The sequence below is a fragment of the Anopheles merus genome, chromosome 2L (assembly GCF_017562075.2).
Source record: "Anopheles merus strain MAF chromosome 2L, AmerM5.1, whole genome shotgun sequence".
NCBI lineage: Eukaryota > Metazoa > Arthropoda > Insecta > Diptera > Culicidae > Anopheles > Anopheles merus.
This window is the reverse complement of record NC_054083.1, coordinates 6965097-6983784: the sequence shown is the minus strand read 5'-3', so window position 1 is coordinate 6983784 and position 18688 is coordinate 6965097. Positions and strand designations below refer to the sequence as shown.

The window sequence follows — 18688 nt, the reverse complement described above, 5'->3', positions numbered from 1 at the left end:
CACGTTTAAAAATATGTGCAATTGTTATTTCAACGTAATAATCGCTTTATTGATCCCATGCACAAGAGATATGTACATATATGAATTCGAGAGCTTTCCTATTTTACATTTATTTTTATGCATTTAGTAGCACGAATGGATCCACCCTCACGGTGGATACAACATTGCACGTAATAATCCCCAGCAGTCTGACCACAGCGAAACCTTCGCAAGGTGAATGAAAATGAAAATTTATTATTTAATTTTATGGTACGTAGGCTCATATTTCGGAGCACCTTGACGAGGTAGCCTCTTTTTTGCTCATCACGGTTTGAAAAATGAATATTAGCTCTATCTGCCGCGCCGCTCCCGGTAGTGTCTGTAAACATTCGCACGAACGAGAGAAAACAACAAAGTGCATCCCAAAATTGGAAACTGTAATAACCGGAGCTTCCGAGACGGCACAACAATAACGAAGGCACATGCACAAAAAAACAGCCCAACCAACGCGTCACTGTACGCCATTTTTGTACGCATTCCCCTTTGCCATCGAGACCTTTGGAGGGACGGCTGCTCGGACGATCTGCCCGTAAACCGGTGAAGGTCATAAATCGTTCCACTGCAACTGGATCATTTCCGAATGGTACAATGAGTGCACCGGTCACCGGCGATATGGGAAAAGCGATGCGCTCGCAACGGTTCGGTGCGTTTGTGTGGTGTGTGTGTTTCTTTTTTATTATTGTCTTTGAAGCCACAGTGTTTGCTTCATGCCCGCTGACCGCTGCGGTAAAATGCAATACAAGACGGATATGGCCAAGCACGGTTTATGCGCAGGATGCAAGTGATAAAACAATTTATCACATTCTGACAGCGAGGAAAACACACTTCTTTAGCCCTTTATAATTAATGTCATGCATAATCCGGCCGAAATTTTAGCAGTGTGTACAGCAAAAAAAGAGCACAATCTTTCCCACGAGGAGTGTTTTGTTGTTGTGTTTTCCCCCATTTGCACTTTTTGTTCACTATTCGTTACGATCCCGTCACTTTTGCAACTAATGAACTATGAAAAATACTGCGATTAAATATGTGTTATTTACGGTAACCGAACAAACAAAAGCAAAAAGCCCAACATTTATCATTTCCTAGCGAGCGTGTACGCACTCTTGTATTACAATAATAGATACAACGAAATTGATGGATTTGGATAACAATCTGTTAACAAAAGTATTTGTAAAATACGATTGACTTAGAAATAAATCAAATACGATAGAAATTAGTTCTAAATTCAATGTAAATGCTCCATATTACACAATATATCCCGAGGGGCAAAAATGAAAGAAATTATATTATTCACACCACAACTTTACTTTCCGATGTTTGCTGGCCCTACAAAACCGTACCGTATGTGAATCCGTTACGTATCTTCAACAGCATACTCTCATACACTGGGCCGTGTATGATTTGCTTTTTCATACGCTGCCCGTTCTAATGATCACCGATGGAGCCCATTGAAATCGAAACAAGACGATACCTATTTGTACCAGAGTGATGTCTAGCTTTCGATTTCATCTAAGGTGCCATTAATTATACGTAACCGTCGACTTCCCTGCCTACCGGCGCGGGGCAGTACTGCCGTGCATCTACGCATTCTACATCGAGCATGGATTGGGAGGCTCTTTTAAGCTTCCAACTTCCCAACTTTCGTGTGTGCACTCGCCACATAACTGAGTCATTATTATGATTTGCAGCAGACCTCCGACACCAGAAGCCACCAGTTCACTGCAAAGCCCACCCATATGGCGTGAAAAGCGATCCCTCGCTAGAAGCGCCATCGGGGAGGAGGAAGACCTATTTCATGCCCATTCTCTCCATCTCCATTTCACACCCGAGGCATCCCTTGTTGTGGTTTCGATGCGCGTAATGATGCGATGCTGTAATAGATGAAGCGAATGAGCGATCGTTTGTTCGGTTGGCTTCGCGAAAACTGAGCATCTTCTGAGGAGCGTACGAGCCTGGGATGCAACGCGATATCTGCCTAACGAAAGGAGGGCACTATTGGGGAGAGGACGCGCATGTCGTGATTCACCTTCCGACATTCATTTCTTTAAGCTAGTCTCCGGAAGAATGGTAAGCGATAGTTTCAAAACGCCGGAGAAACGATGCAATCGATCGGGGTGGTGGCAAAGTTGGGAAAAGTTAGATTCAAAGCCTAAGGGCTTGTGGAAATTTGGGGTACGCAAAGTGATTGTTTTTGTGCTATACTTAGCGTATTCAAATTTTACCAATTGTGTAAAATAATTTACAAATAATTTGTACATAAAAAAGTTGAATTTTGTACAAATACCTTTCAATTAAAATATATCAATTATTTTTTAAACAGCTACTTCATCTTCCTGCGCATAGAGGACAGTGTTGCACGTTGCCACACGTTAGTGTGTCGTTTGGAACGTGTAACAAACAACATCCGGTTTGAAAGAGATAGTGCAAAGTTTCGCTTTTGTTGACGAAAAAGAAACCGTCAACCATGAAGAGGTAAAAACGTACATCAAGTGTGTACCGTAGCCAGCCAAACAGCTTAATTGAATTCGTACTCACTTTCAATCGATCACCTCAATACACGGTACGCGGTTCGCTGATGGATTGCGCCGTTTTCTTCTTTTATGTAACCGGCGATATCCACCCGGTGACCGTCATTTGCATACACTAAATGCTACGTACGCGTGACGAAAGCAGTTCCAGTGCTGAAGACCGGGTACCGCATTTCCGTTTGCACGAGCCGGTTTATGCCATTCGGCGACTGCCCCCATCCCTTCCCCTAGTGGTGTTTCCCTGTCCTCTAGCAAACGGTCACCCACCCATCCGGAAGGCCGAAAATAAATCTTACGTGTGAAGCGTGATCACCTCACAACGTTCACCGCAGCGCAATGCAACTTTGGCAATCGTCTTTTGGCATCGGATATAGAGTGTGCGCCTCCGAAACGCTGCCATTCGCCATTGGATCCGGCGCGCTAACGAACGGATCGAATACATCAATCTGATGCGGGCGGATGGATTCGCTACGCCTGGTCGAGCTGGGGTCAGCGCGAAAACAACGATTTTCACTCGCACTGCACGGTGCTCGATGGGATCGTGTGCAGTAAATGTAGGCCAACGCTGCTGTATAGATTTTCCACCGATAGTAGTTCGTTACCAATGATGAGGTAACTAAGTATGCGCCAGAATGAACGATCGCCTCAAGATGATGCTGTAAAGTATGTGTTATTTGAATTTCAATAGGAAATAAAACCAAAACATCTAGATGCAGGCGCCTTTGCGGTTATATTGACAAAAGTGAGAACTCTTGCTGCGTTGAACAATAACTATCATGTCTTTGCAATCTTATTTTATGCTGTACAAAAGCTGACGATTGTAGATAACGATGTGTTTACGGTGCGATAGAAATAAGCAACGATTTATCTGGTTTGAATCGAAATCATCTTCATTATGTTCAAAGCTCAAGTAGCAAGTTAACCATTTTATTGCAAAACTTTTACTTTTTACTGCCATATCTTGAGGAAATTAAAAGATAACTTTGAAGTAGTCTACTGGTATATGTTTTGTTTTGGTTTAAAAATGTGTAACGCTGTCATAAAATTGCACATTAATTCATTTTTATGAAACTTGCTTAGGCTTTACGCCTAGGCTTAGGCAAACGCACATCCTGTCTAGCTGAATATTCATCTAAATTCACGATTATATATCAAACGTTCAGGTAAACCATTAACACCCTGGTACCATCGCATGTTTTGCATGCAATAAAATCATTTCTTCAGCAACAGCTTGTCGTACAGGAACTTGCACCACTTTTACCAATCGCATCATCGTAGACCTCACATCGCCACGCTCTTCTCTTTTCCTTCCCATTGGCCGTCTTGTACACGCTCGTTCCATAAAAAGTAAACACAATCCATTAGTGACAATATTCGCGACAAATTCACCAATCTCCCACCAGCATTAGCCACTACTACCAATAGGCACCGTAGCATTTCTGTCACCTTTTGTTTGTGGTCCCCGTGCACCTCAGCCCTAAGGGGGGATGTGTTAGCGAATCCGGACAACAAAAAGGAGAAGAAACCGCACAAACGAACGCCAACCGTTCGTGCAATTTATTGTTATTGTTTTCGCAAATTAACGCCCGACACGCTACCGAAAACGGATGGAAACTTCGTAATTTTCTTCTCCGAGTTTGTGTGTGTGCGAATCCACGCCACCCGATCCCCACGTGCAAGACGGCGAAAAATTGTCCAACAGCCCCGGAGCCGGAAGTCGAAACGCAACGTGTTTTTCCCCCTTTTTCGTGCACAGGGGCTGCATGCAGAGTTGCCGCTACCGCTGCAGCTTCTCTCCCGCTTTCAACCGACCAAGAAACGTGACCCAATACGAACAAACGTTTCGAAAGAAGCAGCAACAAGAAGCTTTGTACGTGAACGGACAACTGAAACTGATGCTCGGGCTCGACAATCGAATTGTCTTTCAATGTTTCTTGCGCGAATCTTGCTGTACATTAAGGCCAACTCCATGGCATACACCTCGGCTATGCGTACCGATCATTGAATTTTATGGTCGACGTGCGGGAAATGGGTCGTACCGCTTTGCCACAAACCATCCAACGTTATGAATGGTTGATTGGCAGATGTGTGTGTGTGTGTGTGTGTGTGTGTGTGTGTGTGTGTGTGTGTGTGTGTGTGTGTGTGTGTGTGTGTGTGTGTGTGTGTGTGTGTGTGTGTGTGTGTGTGTGTGTGTGTGTGTGTGTGTGTGTGTGTGTGTGTGTGTGTGTGTGTGTGTGTGTGTGTGTGTGTGTGTGTGTGTGTGTGTGTGTGTGTGTGTGTGTGTGTGTGTGTGTGTGTGTGTGTGTGTGTGTGTGTGTGTGTGTGTGTGTGTGTGTGTGTGTGTGTGTGTGTGTGTGTGTGTGTGTGTGTGTGTGTGTGTGTGTGTGTGTGTGTGTGTGTGTGTGTGTGTGTGTGTGTGTGTGTGTGTGTGTGTGTGTGTGTGTGTGTGTGTGTGTGTGTGTGTGTGTGTGTGTGTGTGTGTGTGTGTGTGTGTGTGTGTGTGTGTGTGTGTGTGTGTGTGTGTGTGTGTTTGATGTTATCTAATCGTATGGATTCAATTTGCGGAAGAGCCAATGGTCAAGTAATGGAATATAGGATAATGGCGCCAATTTGGTATCGAAAAAAAATATCCAAATGTACTATTTGGAGAGCAATATTTTTTGTAACTAAATAGCGAACAATATTTGAAGACTCAATTCGTATATTTTGTTGCTAGTTGTACTTGTAGCTTGTAACGTGACGACCTTTAAATACTTCAATAGCAAAGCTTAATACAGCACTGCTTATTAGTACACTATATACATTGCTTGGAGCTACAAACAATCCACCACCATTGCTAATAGACTACCGCATTACGGTTTTAACATTGCTTACCCTTTGTGGAGCACCGAGATGGCGCAGCAGCGCTCCGAGCTGCGTTGCCAATGGTACGGCACTGGCGAACGAGAACACTGGAGCCCGGGACGGAATCGGATACATGGACAGACTGTTGAACGGGTCACTGTCCACGAGGTATTGGACCCGAATCGTGATTAGTTCGTCCGGCTCCATTCTGTCGATGATTTGGCTGATTTCACTGTGTCCTAACTTTTCAGCTCCACTTTTTTATTTGTGCTACCGCTTTCTGTGGTCACAATTTGCACACACAACTGCCCTGTCCCGCAATTCGTTTGGGCAACGACTCACACAAACAGCGAATAGATTTCTGCAATTTTCACGTTCTCTGTGCTCATCACGGTTAGCAAAAAAGGACATCAGTAGTTTGACGGTTGTCGCGGTCACGCTGCGTTGACTGTGAACGCAACAGCCGTGAACGGAGTATCACACCAATACACCCCCAAACACACACATACAAAACACACTTAGATGAAAATAGCACACGTTAACAGTGGTGCTGCAGCTGTACCATTTCTGGACCTTGCAATGCAACAGCATACAGATACACGGACCACGATACGCGAATGTGCAGTGCAGATATTTGGTGCATCCCTTTTTTTTCGACAGCAGCCACTACAAAAACCACCACAGGAAATGATTTGCAAAACCCAATACGGTACGGTGCTCCAATCTGCAAGAATAGACATTTCGATGTTGTAGGAAAAGTGACGAATAATCAATCTAACAAAAGTTCCAAAGCGAGATGCATTCCACGAAATGGTCCTATGCCCCCCAGAATGAGCTGTCATTTCTGCCATCCAGTGTGACGTAGTGTAGGTCTCCGAACACTTTTTTCCACCCATTCATTCGCGGTCGTTCGTAGTTCAGTGTGTGGAAATTGAAAAAGAAAGTAAAAATCAACTATACCAACCACGGAATGGTGCAGCGTTTTCTAACGTTTGAAAAAAACCCCCGGCACCATTGCAGTCGTCATGCAGCAGCCGAGGAATGCCTCGTTTGACAAAATGCGCGAAATCATGCGGGGAACCGAGCCGATGCGCACATCACGAGTAGAGCACGGCGCACGGGGTACACGGGTAAGATGTATGAGCACAAAAAATAAATCAGATCCAGTCCAGAGTTTTGACTGGATCGAAAGAATTGACGCGCATTTCCCTTCACTTCCGGTTGCGGAAGCGAATTCTTTCCACAAACAACCCCAGCCGCTGTGGGATGGAAAATGCAAGCAACTCAAAATGCATCATCCAGCGATGTGTTTGCTCCGCATTTTCACATGCCGCATGCCGCGGTGCATACAGCGTTTGCTGCTCCAACAGCCGGAGGCGATAATTGATCAGGTTTCAAGTTTTAGAAATGAAGCTCCCCGCCGCTTCCGCTGCAGTCTACTGCTCGGCACTGCCTTTACCCAGCACGTTGTCGCTGGGTAGCTGCTCCTTCCTGTTGTGATATCAAGCACGTAGTAATAAATTATTTCCATTGCAAACAAACGCAAGGAAAGCCATGTAAATGGCGTTTTCACCCGGCGAACGCTGTGCGTACTGTCCTGCTCTGGCGAATATATTTCATACGATGTTGCTATTTTCTATGCACGTTTCGTCAGTCTTCTCTTTTCTTCCTTCTCACCTTTCTCTTCCTCATTCTCCGTTCGTATGTTTTTACAAAATGCATTTGAGTGCATTATGTACAAGCAAGCGCCGCTACGTGAATGACTAAATTCATCTCACAATCAACACAGCATGCACAGTAGCAATAACATTCAACAGATTAATTGCAGGATGCTAGTATTAGTGTCTTTTATCCTATGGCACCTAACTTTTCCTTGCTCAATTCATGCTTACTCTTGTCATGTCTGAGTTAGAACTAACCCAGTCAATGCTTGTCTTGCGGATGATGAAGCCTTCTCCAGTAGTGTTAAGAAAACTATATAATTTAAATATATTTCATTCTATACTTTTGAAATTTTTTTACCAAAACAAAACAATCATACAATTTTTTAAACAAGCAACGCTTGTTTTGTTTGATGCTTAAATAAATAGCAATGAAAGCAATGAAGGATTTTGATGTTCAACTATCAATCAATAGAGCTGTACGGAATGCAGTTGATCTTTAGTGTTGTAACACAGCATACCAATGTTTCGATTGTATGAAACATTCTTTATGTAATGTTCTTCCCATTTCTACCCCGATTTCATGTCTCACACACTCACCCAGCTAGCTCTATAATTTAACCGTTGATGAAGGAATTTTGTGTACAATTTCATCATTCAATCCCAATTTTTCTTTCTCAGCATCTCGTGTGCACATGTAAATCAAAATTTGAACAAACATTTGTGCAACTCTCCGATCGTGTGTGTGTGTGTGTGCTGTGAGCAAAAGCAAATTTTGCACCACGCGCTGCTCTGCGCACCGGTGCTGTAGAAAATGTAACAAATCCAACACCATTCATCTATTCAAATATTGAGTTATAATGATTGCTAATTTCCTTACATTTGAAAGATGTTGAGCCTGCAATAGTCGAACCAGTGTTTGCATTTGTGTGTGTGTGTGTGTGTGTGTGTGTGTGTGTGTGTGTGTGTGTATTTTTTTTATCTTTGCTTTCGCTGCATGATCCACCCAGCACTAGAGGAAAACGTCTCAAATCGAATGATGGCTCAAAAGGAGAAGCACAATTGAGCACACACCAACGCACGTGAAGCATCGATGGAAATGCTGCGATAGAAGGAAGTAATCTCAATCCGACCCATCCGGTTTCGGTATGTGCGCTGCACGGAGGCCAGGCTAAGGGGCGAGAAAACGGGGAAGAGCAATCACTGCCAAAAGCCTTTCAACGTTTATATACGCTCGAGAGACAGGGCTGCGTAAGCCTCTGAACGTACATTTCCCCTTCGACTGCGTTCAAGAGATGGTATAGTCGTCGGTGAATGATCATTACCAAAATGCGTCATATCAAAACTCTACTATCCAAAGTGTAGAAAGGATCAGTGACAAATCCTCTGCTTTGATTGTCGAACACTCTTCAAAATCAACTCATGTCTACGATCTGTAGCGAAAGCTCTGTTGAGTATTTATTCGTTTGTTCCACGAGGGTTTACAGTGTTTAAAGTCACTTTAATGTGTTGCATCTTCCAGATAGTGTACAATTTAACAAGTTAATTCTATTTTTGATCAACAAAAACTTCATAAACCCTACGGTTTGTTTTACGAGACTCTCTCAATAAGTCCAGAGTCCAAAGACATGCGATGAACACCAGGTGAAAAGCTAAATCGATCTAGTTTATTTGATCATCAACTTTTGGAAGAATCTCAATTGGAAGCTTTCACTTTCAAGCAAGCAGCACTGAAAAAATGCTCCCCCTATGTCTAAATATCTTCTCACTTTCAAACAAACCCTGGCTGCGGAAATGCACCCAGTGCAATGCCATCACTACGAAGATGTGCTTTGAAACTCGCACGGGGTTCGAGCTACGGCTATTGCTTTTATCCGATTCCGGACCTTTGCAGACACGACGCAACTGGAGCTATATTTCCTGAGCAAATATTTGCCCTGCTTACCCCCTAGGTTGCATGCTTATCACTTGCTCACGCACACACACACACACACACACACACACACACACACACACACACACACACACACACACACACACACACACACACACACACACACACACACACACACACACACACACACACACACACACACACACACACACTCACACACACACACACACACACACACACACACACACATATGTGTGTGTATGTGTCTCACATTGGTACACTATCGCACCATTGTCTGTGGGAAAATATGCAATTGCTACCGGTTATGAAGTCTGGAAACCGCTTGCCCCCTGTCTGCTAAAGTTCAACAGTATCATGAGAAGTTACCGGGGTTAGAGTACTAACAACTTCAAAAGAAAAGACGAAGAACGTATTGAAAGCTTAACATCCTGTGAATTTACCCAATATTTCTCACAGCTTAATGCCTTCGACATCTCTCCCTATGTACAAGCGATAATTTAAACTTTGGAAGGTATCTCCTTTCCCAAATCAACAAACCATTTGAAAGTGCGTCATTTGATTGGAACACATGTTTGCGTTTAATGTGTAACAACTTCTTGCATAATTTTTATATCAATTTGCAACAATTTTCATACATTATAAACAATCACGATGAAGATAGATTATCAGCAGTGGAATAATCGCGCGGCCCAATTTGAAACCTCTTATGAGTGTGTTGCGTCTTGTGATTGTTTTCCACATTGCCGGTATATCTGGAGCACATCAAACGTTGACGCTGATAATAATCGACAACCGAAATGAAGCTATTTTTGTCATTAACGCTTCATTTGAATGAAAAGCGTACGGCTATTGTATAAGCACCCAAGTGACTCGTTTTGCGTTTGTTTTTGCCTTCGCACATAACAACACATGCCATCGCGGTTGGTTGCAGATAGCTAAAGCTAAGTCGATTTACGCCCCACAAATGACCGAAATAATCTCGTAAAGAGGTTTCATCCTTTGGCATTAACGAGGGATTAGGAACAGTCTCTTGCACAACTGCTTCTTTGCACTAAGAAGCTTGATAGTCAGAGTAGAACATTGTCCTACATATACATGGGAATTCTTCTTTTAACAGGGTCTGTCCTGCTTGTACTGGCAAGCTTATTGCGTATTGCTTGATTTACCAGCAGTTTCCAAAAGCAGATTTTTATTATAAAAAACCCAATGTCATCTTATCTTTAGTTGTGTAAGGCTGAATCTCAATCACCAAAACTCTTAACACATAAATAGTCATGCTCCATGCCATTCTGAAAGATTTCTCTTGTTTCATTGCCATGTTTATAGAACACCAACGACGGGAAACGGCATCGATTACATCCTATAAACGTCAGCAAATTGTCGATAATATCCCAGTGCGGAAAAGCACCCATACACATGTGCAACATGATATGTGTGTGTCGTCAATGGCGTGGCACAATTCAACGACACGCGACTCGTCCTGAGCACATGGTTCCTCATGGACAACGCTGATAATGAGGCACAAGTATAGCGTTCGAGGGCAGTGTGAGTAACAACTGTACGTTTCCATATCTCTTGTACGGCAAAAAGAAGGTACACTCTCTAATTACACAACACCACCAACAACATCTTCTGTTGCTCAAAGATTGTTTGTTTACTGGAAAGATGCCTTTGAAGGGCAAGCTTTTGCCAAGAATACCGCACACCAACGGTTGTAGTGGTCATCATTCAGAAGTTATGGGTCGTTTATTGTTCCGAGACTCGAGAAATGGTCATAAACTTGTTTACCAGACACCGTTTTAACAGCTTCAGCCGGATTCTCAGATTGACCGGTTGCTGTGCGAATGTAAGGAATATGAAATGGACATAACATACCGAAAGGTAATTCTTTCAGTAAGGTGCATCTACAGCAACTGTTCTGATTCTATTTCAAGGCTGCACGAGACGTGCCATATGAGTGGTGGGACATCGTTGACGAATTAAAATACATTTTGGTTTAAAACTCGGCCAACTCACCACGACTGCACCTATGCGGAAGTATCGTCGAGCACGAGAACTAGTGGTAATGCAATAATACCCAATTACTATGCAAATAACCTTCGTCCGTTTGGGTGGCATAGAACAACCCAGAATGTAGTGCGTCCCACGTCAGCTGAGCGTAATTTGCAAATAATTGTGCGGAGCATTGGTGCAACACGTCTAAATACTATGCACGACATCGATCTGTTTAGAACATCTGATTTTTGAATTATCTATTCCTTCAGCAAATCGTATCGTAGGTTTAAGATACCTCGTTAAAACAGTACATATTATGGAATCAGTTGCAAATCCCATAAGAAGTGTGATTGAACCTTCTACAAACGTTGCGTTATAGAATCGTACCAAGGGAGTAAATTGATACTTCTTCGTGCTCCTCTTCGTATTAATCTGTGACAGAATGGATGGAAAATGTCTCGCACTGTATCTGCATTCCAACGACAAAATTCTATACGCAAAACCACATAGCCTTTGTGCTGTGCTGGTGGTAATGCCGTGGAAAGTTACCGTTGATCGACGATATGGCGCCAGCCAAGGTCATGAAACGCACGGTTTGCCTTACGAGTTTGAATCAATCCATCATGTAAACAGTATGATTGTACTTATTAAATGCAGGTCATTATCTAAACGCAACTCGATCCAATAACGATTAGCAACAAACATACTTTTTCTTTATCAATAAGCACTTTAAACATATGTGTGTCATACTAGTATGACTATAAACGCAACACATTTTTAGTGTTATTATTTACTATCAAAGAAGGTATAGCCATCTTAAACAATTCCTTTCTGGTAATTATGATTTATATCAAAACGAGGAAAATCATCTATCAAAGACCACCACTCAATCAACAAAATGTGAGCGCGATTCAATACATAACCCCATACATTAAAACAAAACTTCAGATTTATCAATTTTCTGCACTCCTCAGGACCGTCCATAACTGATGTGTTGTATGTGGCTAAAAATATGCATAATCTGGGCTGAAAACTTTTCCATCATTCGGCTCCCGATTTCCCAGTAGTATACAAACGTACCAGCAGCAACCTGCGTAGTGTTTGCATCTCATCATCACACACCGATGGCGGGAGCATGCGGAGGGAGGATTTTCAGTTCAATTTCAACACTTGCTCTTTTTCTCCAACTCCAACTACCCAAACGTGGCGGCTCTTCTTTTCTCCCCCTTTGCCCCTGTTTACCGATCAATTATCGCTTTCTGGTCACGTTTTGGAATGAAGCCAGACGCCGCAACATTTTGACGCAATACATGGTTGCCATCTACAACCGATGCACCTATCTATAGATATGTCGGTGTTTGTATGAGCGGGATGGTGGTTTACCTTTTGTACTTCCTCTCTTCACTCGGTAGTGTGCTCCACTTGGTATGGGACGGTATTGAAACATAATGATTTTCCCCGAGCCAGTGTTACCGCCAATGTTAATGCTCGGCGGTCACACCATTTTGCATGAACATAAATTTTGAAGCTCCCTGCTGCATACAGGAAGTGTTGCAAAAACACGGCTACTAATTTAATAAAGTGACTACTGTCTATGAGAAAATAAACACTCAATTCAGTGTTCATAACAGCCAATCTCTGTACCCGGCTGGGTCAGTTTTACAGAACATGGGTTACATGCTGGTATTTGCTATCAACTGGGAAAAATGCTTTGAACCAATCCATCGTACCATCAAACATCAAGTTTTATCACGTTTATCTGTTACCATAGATCATCTCTCTCTGTCTCTCATATGTGTAGCTACATCAATGTGTTTGGCATTGAAGACCTTTTGAAGGGAGTTCAAACGCTTGGGACATAGCGTTGTCATTTAAGATAAGTTTCACTCGCGAAAAGAACCAACTGATAATGTTATCTGCTTTATTTCATATGAATGAATATTAATAGTTCGACTAGGGTGCTATCGATTTTCTGTAGTCAATAATTGAACAAGTAATTAGTAATTATTTACATAAAATAATTAATAAATATTAACAACATAATAATTTCATCACATGTCATATAATTTCAACCGATAAATAGTTTGATAAAAAATGTATAATGTTGATCAAAAGTGGGTGGTCTTTGAGCACATAGCTCGTAGGCTCGTAGGCTTCCCAACCTACTAGGCTCAATTTTCCGCGGTGAAATCGAAAATGATTCACCACCGACGCTCGAAACAAATAGCTTCGGCGGCCTTCAAAGCTGAGCTAAAAATCTCAATTCACCGTGGATCAATGCGATCGAGAGAAACGCAAGTAGAAATGAAACAGAAACAAAAACCCAAATGGAATCACAAGACGATCCTTTTGCTCGGCTCATTCCTCAACTGTATGAGTGTGGCAGGAGTGCAACAACAGTGAAGGCATCAGCATCGACCATCCACAGTTCCCCGAGGCAGTTTAGTCGGTTCAACATTCTTGAGATTCTCTTTCGTAACCTCTTAACACCTTATAGCCGAGGCGAGATTCTTGGGCGAAGGGCATCCAATTCCTAGGCTGGCGTCTTTTTTCCCATCGCCGTCAACGAGTGACGCATACGTATCGCGGTGACTGAATCACTCATTAGCTATCCCTAGATTGTTCTTCACTTTCCACCTGCCGTGACGAGGTAAGAATCGGGCTCTTCTTCTACACCTTCCCTCGCATGGCGAACGACCGCGGCATCAACAGACATGCTCTTGACGCTAGATCAGAGTAATGCGGATCATGTCGCTGGCTTTGGAACAACGGCTCGAAGCATAAAAGGCGATAGAACAAGGAGGCAAGCAAAGGAGCAAACTATGAGCCCAGCATCTGTAGGATTCCAACCTTTCTATGCACCTTTTCCTGGGTTGGTTCCATCTTTCGTTCCGTTTCGTCTCGCGATCACTCTTTTGCCCGTATCCGTTATGGTCGTCTTGGCGCTATGGGAAATGGAAAGAATTCCTTTACGACAACTGGCGCAACTGCAGCACCATTGTCGGATGCAACAAAAAAGAAGGAAGGAAGGAAGTGCCTCGAGGCTCAATCCCCAAAGCAAATAAAGCTTTACCTCTGTTAGTTGTGTATATGATCCATGGTGGGAAAAAAGCATTCATGCTTCGTTTTCCGATCATAGGGTCATAGAACGATACGGGGTGAGACGAGTTCAAATTAAATTTCATCATTATTTCCGCGGTCGCTGTATTATGGAATTCTTCTACCTCAAAGGAAAGTATTCGTCAACATTTTTCAACACAGGTATTGCAGACTAAGAAAAGAACAAAATACGGTTGAAATCTGACGTTTTATTATAGCTCCAGAATTCAACACATAATTAGAAAATAATGTTCGAACATATTATGTTCAATATTTGACGCTGATGATCATGTGCAGCAAATAAAACTAACTGACTAAATAAAAGCAACCATTTCTAATTTTTACCCTTTCAGTTGCTTAATAAACAGTACACCACCATCATCTGAGGTAATAATGTTTAAAAATCAATTAAGGTACGACCGTCGTTCAGCTTACTTCATTCCGTCCGCAGATGATGCGTTAAGCATTCATGCAACATAGCAAAAAATGGCACAAAACAATGGCGTGCTTGACGTCGCCAAACACACTGGGACGTCCGGAGCAACAATTCGTTGTGATACGATCTTTCAATAGCCATTAATGAAACCGAGCGCAAATAGAGTGAATAACAAACCACCGAAAACACTTTCAAATACACATAGCTGGGAGGAGCGAAACCGGGTGCTTACTCGTCATTTGCACGGAATTGTGGATCTCAGGACATCGGAATGATGCGGAGTGTGCGTGGAGAAAGTGTCCAACTTCTTCCGCGTCCCGTCAGTCGTGACCGTTAATTGCTTACTTGTAATAACAATTATCTACTAGCCCGTACAAAAATACAGCTTGCACCAAGCCTCGCACTGTTATCTTAGCAATAACTTTGTCTTTACATCATCATGAAATATAGTGAAAGGATATTTTGAAATAAACTATCACTCAGATGACGCTAAGTGTGCGAACTTTATTGGTGAAAAGTTGATCGAGAAGAATTTCATTCACCAATAAGAATGAAAATGATGGAACAGTGGTTGCGGTTCAAATAGCTGAAGGCTGGGTATTGAAGCCACTAGTACATTCTATGGGCATTGATCCAGGGGTTGTGGCCTCTATATGTTTAAGTCATTTAAACAAAAGTTCTAAATTTCACATCATTGTGCTCTCGGTTGGAAACAGTGCCTATGACCAAGAACATGCGTTCTTACACGTCAAGTTCAACCCTACAGTCGTGAACCGGAACGAGCCGCGAATGTTTCCCAAGGTTCCCGAGGGCTCTAAATACGACGGTGACGATGAAGCGGCTACAAAAACTCCCGACTGCCCTTCACGCTTCCCTTAGTTTGGGTAGATTGTGCGGATTGTTGGTCTTTGCTGACTGAGAACGAGAGCAGCAGGTAGTGGTGCAATCAAGAACGACAACAACAAGTGATGGACTGGAATTTACAACATGTAATTGAATTTAAATCGTTGTTCCGGTCGGGAGTGGAAAAAGTGTCGGGGAATTGCTTGTCCAACCCATTAAATTGTGTTCTATAATCAACGACCTAGTCATAGTAGCTCGTTGATAGAAGCATTTTGGAACCTAGGCCATACCAAAATGAGCAATAAAAAATGTGAAAAATATCATTATCTTGGAAAGTGTTGTGAGCTGTAAAACATCACATGGAACTGTGTATTGCTTTTACATTAATGTAGTTTATTACATTGAAATTGAGCATTTTTGTTTTACAGCAATGATTGATGCTGTTTATTTATTACCTATTCTTATAGATTGGAATTTATAGAAACTTCAGGCCTACCTATAAGCACCAGAACAAACATAGTTCTTAAATGAAGGGCTCACACAAACCTACACACGCACATGATGCTTTCAAACGGCTCACTACCATGCCAGCAACCTTCTCGGAAACATAATAATATTTTACTGTATGCGATCTCCGGCACTGCATGCCATGTGCATTCGCTTGTGACATCCCTTTCGACGTGAAGTCTTCCCCGTCGGTAAACCAACGGGCAGTGTTGACCTCTTCGGGACCCAGATGGAAAAGATAAGAGCGATGTAGCGTTACTTTAATTTTAAGCAACTCTATCAGTTCCACTTTTCGGTAACAATTTGATGCCATCAGTTAACTTATGCATGGTGGCTTTTGCCCTACGCCTGGACATTGCATTCCTTCTCTTCTATACGACCGCCGTACTAGCCCAACTGGCTCACCAAGCCAGAACGACGCCTCAAAGGTATATGTCATACGCGAAGGTTTGGAAGCGTAGAGCCATTAAATTATGCAAACGAATTCCCGTGAATCCAGTAGCTCGGACACGGACGAAAAACTGATTCGAATAGTGATCTTGCTGACTGCCAACCGAACAGTGATGTGCGAGAACCGACCCAGGAATTGTTTTACATGTTTTGTTCGAAAATAACGTTATTTTACTGAATTAGACAATAAAACGTGATGGGAAATGACTATTGTCAACATAGGATTGGATACAACTTCTCCACCAAAAGGAATTTCGAAAAGAATAAATCTTTCAACCCATCTTCCTTCAAGGATTCGTTGTAGCAAAGTGGTGGGAACAATTCAACACTTTTTCATCGATGGATATAAATTCTTAGTTTGGTTTGTTTCCCACCCCCCTCCTACATATACATAACTCTTTCTCTCTCACGGTGCTCCGAAAATTATCTTCACCCAGGATGTAGTCGAGAAATTTGCAATAACTGACTTCCGCTCAAGATAGAACAGGTAAGAGCGAAAGGAAAGCCCAACACCAATAGCCACAACGTACTGTGTGCGACTTGTCTTGTTCTGTGGCGTAAAAGCAATGCCCCGTGAACGGAAGCCACTTTCGATCTAATGCATCCACCCAAGGTTCAAATGCGGCCAAGCTGCCGTCGAAGGTCAAGTGATTTCAGTGATCGAGCGATAGGAGGATTCTCTGAACAACGATCGACTTCTGTGCGGAGCTGTGCTGTTTGATTGCTTTAATACGGCATTATCTGAACGTGCCTATTACCGGCCAGCCGGGGTGAAGATAATTTTGACGAGTAATTTAATGTTTTCCTTTCGTGCGCTTAACGCCGAGTCAGGCAGGTATTACCACTTGCCACAGACTCGTCCGGAGCCGATTTTAATGTTCTAATCAAGTTTAATTATTCTTCCGGGAGAGCATCCTTTCGGCTTTCGTTTCCCGTCGATTCGGGTGGAAAATGTTGTTTGTATTACAATTCAATTTCTTCCGGTTGAGCCTTATAATTAAGCGGCCGCATATACCTCACATCCTTACTCACTTGTTCTGGATCGTTTGCTGGAGTGTGCATTACAGCAAGCACGTATCGATGATTTTAATGTGAATCGGACAAAAGCTACGATTATAATACACAATGCTCGACAAAGCCATCCTACAATTGAGAACTGTTCACGATTGAAGAAAAATCAGCTTCATAGTCAATCTCTTTGAGAAATTTGGCAAAACATTTAATAAAGCACATCCTACCACAGGGCGAGATAGCTTTACAATGTGTTTTTTCCATTGCATGTTGAGCAAATGATGTTGCACCTTACCCAGCATTCTGCTCATGATTATGGATATTATTTCAACAACAGCCAAATGATGGCTCTCTTTTAAAAACCCTCATTGCAAGCCTCGTTTCCTGTTGTGATTGGCGAAACATAATAAAGTTCGGTTTTAATTTTGTAGCAATTACGTTTGGCTGGAAGATGAGGGGAGCCAAAAATGGTAAATTTTACATCGCTCCACTCGCCTGGTCATTTTTATCCACTTGCCCGATTGGGCCTCCGAAATTTTGTTGTGTTTTCGTGCTAATGACATACGCGCTAAAATACAACGCTGCATTTTCGCGTGTTACAGATCCTACGAGAGAGAAAACAGGAGAAGACGAACTTGACTGCTTATTTTCGTTGTTTGCTGTACTTTTCGCACCACGTTTCAGAGTGTCAGTCAGTGTTCTCCAGTTTTTCTTTCTGATATCAGCTTTTGTCGATGAAGGTATGTATAACGTGTTGCAGGGCAAAAAGACATGCTCCGCCAACCGGCCAACGAGTCGCGCTCATTGTTCACTTTTCTGCTCGATTGCATCAACAATCCGACCGTTCGATGTTTCCATCCCAACACCTGATCATTCATTATTGGGCCGGTCGGCGGTCTACTTCGTCCGCTCGTTCACCTCTTCTTTACCATTTGCCACACGAATCGCTCAATTTTCGGACCAAGCGAAATTATTTTCCAACATCGGTCCGGGCACACCTCAACACCCGATCGCCTATATATCATTCCCGCTATTGCGATATTTGTTGCTTGATGTATTCGCTTATGAATATTTCATCTTTCCATGTTCATTTCGCTGCCAACAAACTGGCGCAGTTGCAAGCTCCACCGATGTACACAAGGACATAAGATTCCATTTTTAGGGTCTTTTAAGACACTACACCAGGTATGCAGCTCGAGCACCGCGGCTTTGGTGGCCAAAGCCAATCGTCTATCAAAAACATGGAACGGGCTTGTCTGTCTTATGTTTGCCAAGCTTATGTGCCTACCCATTCAAGACACTGCCTTGCGTAGTCAGCTGGACAGTGGGAACTGTCTCGGTACGTTAGCGAAAAAGTTCA

General features: G+C 42.8%; 1 protein-coding gene across 5 annotated transcripts in view; it reads right to left on the bottom strand.

Moving 5' to 3' along the window:
- Positions 1–18688, bottom strand: part of LOC121593313 (FH1/FH2 domain-containing protein 3-like) — a 49130-nt gene that overhangs the window by 26452 nt on the left and 3990 nt on the right. For 2 of the 5 annotated variants that reach the window (XR_006004765.1, XM_041915565.1), the window contains exon 1: positions 5442–5668. Coding sequence is in view for 4 of the 5 variants with exons in the window: in XM_041915565.1 (XP_041771499.1) it covers positions 5442–5618 (177 nt within the window). In the remaining variant the exon portion in view is untranslated. Of the gene's footprint in view, positions 1–5441; positions 6136–18688 lie in introns of those variants that run through there. The other 3 variants (XM_041915561.1, XM_041915563.1, XM_041915564.1) reach the window with 2 other exon arrangements.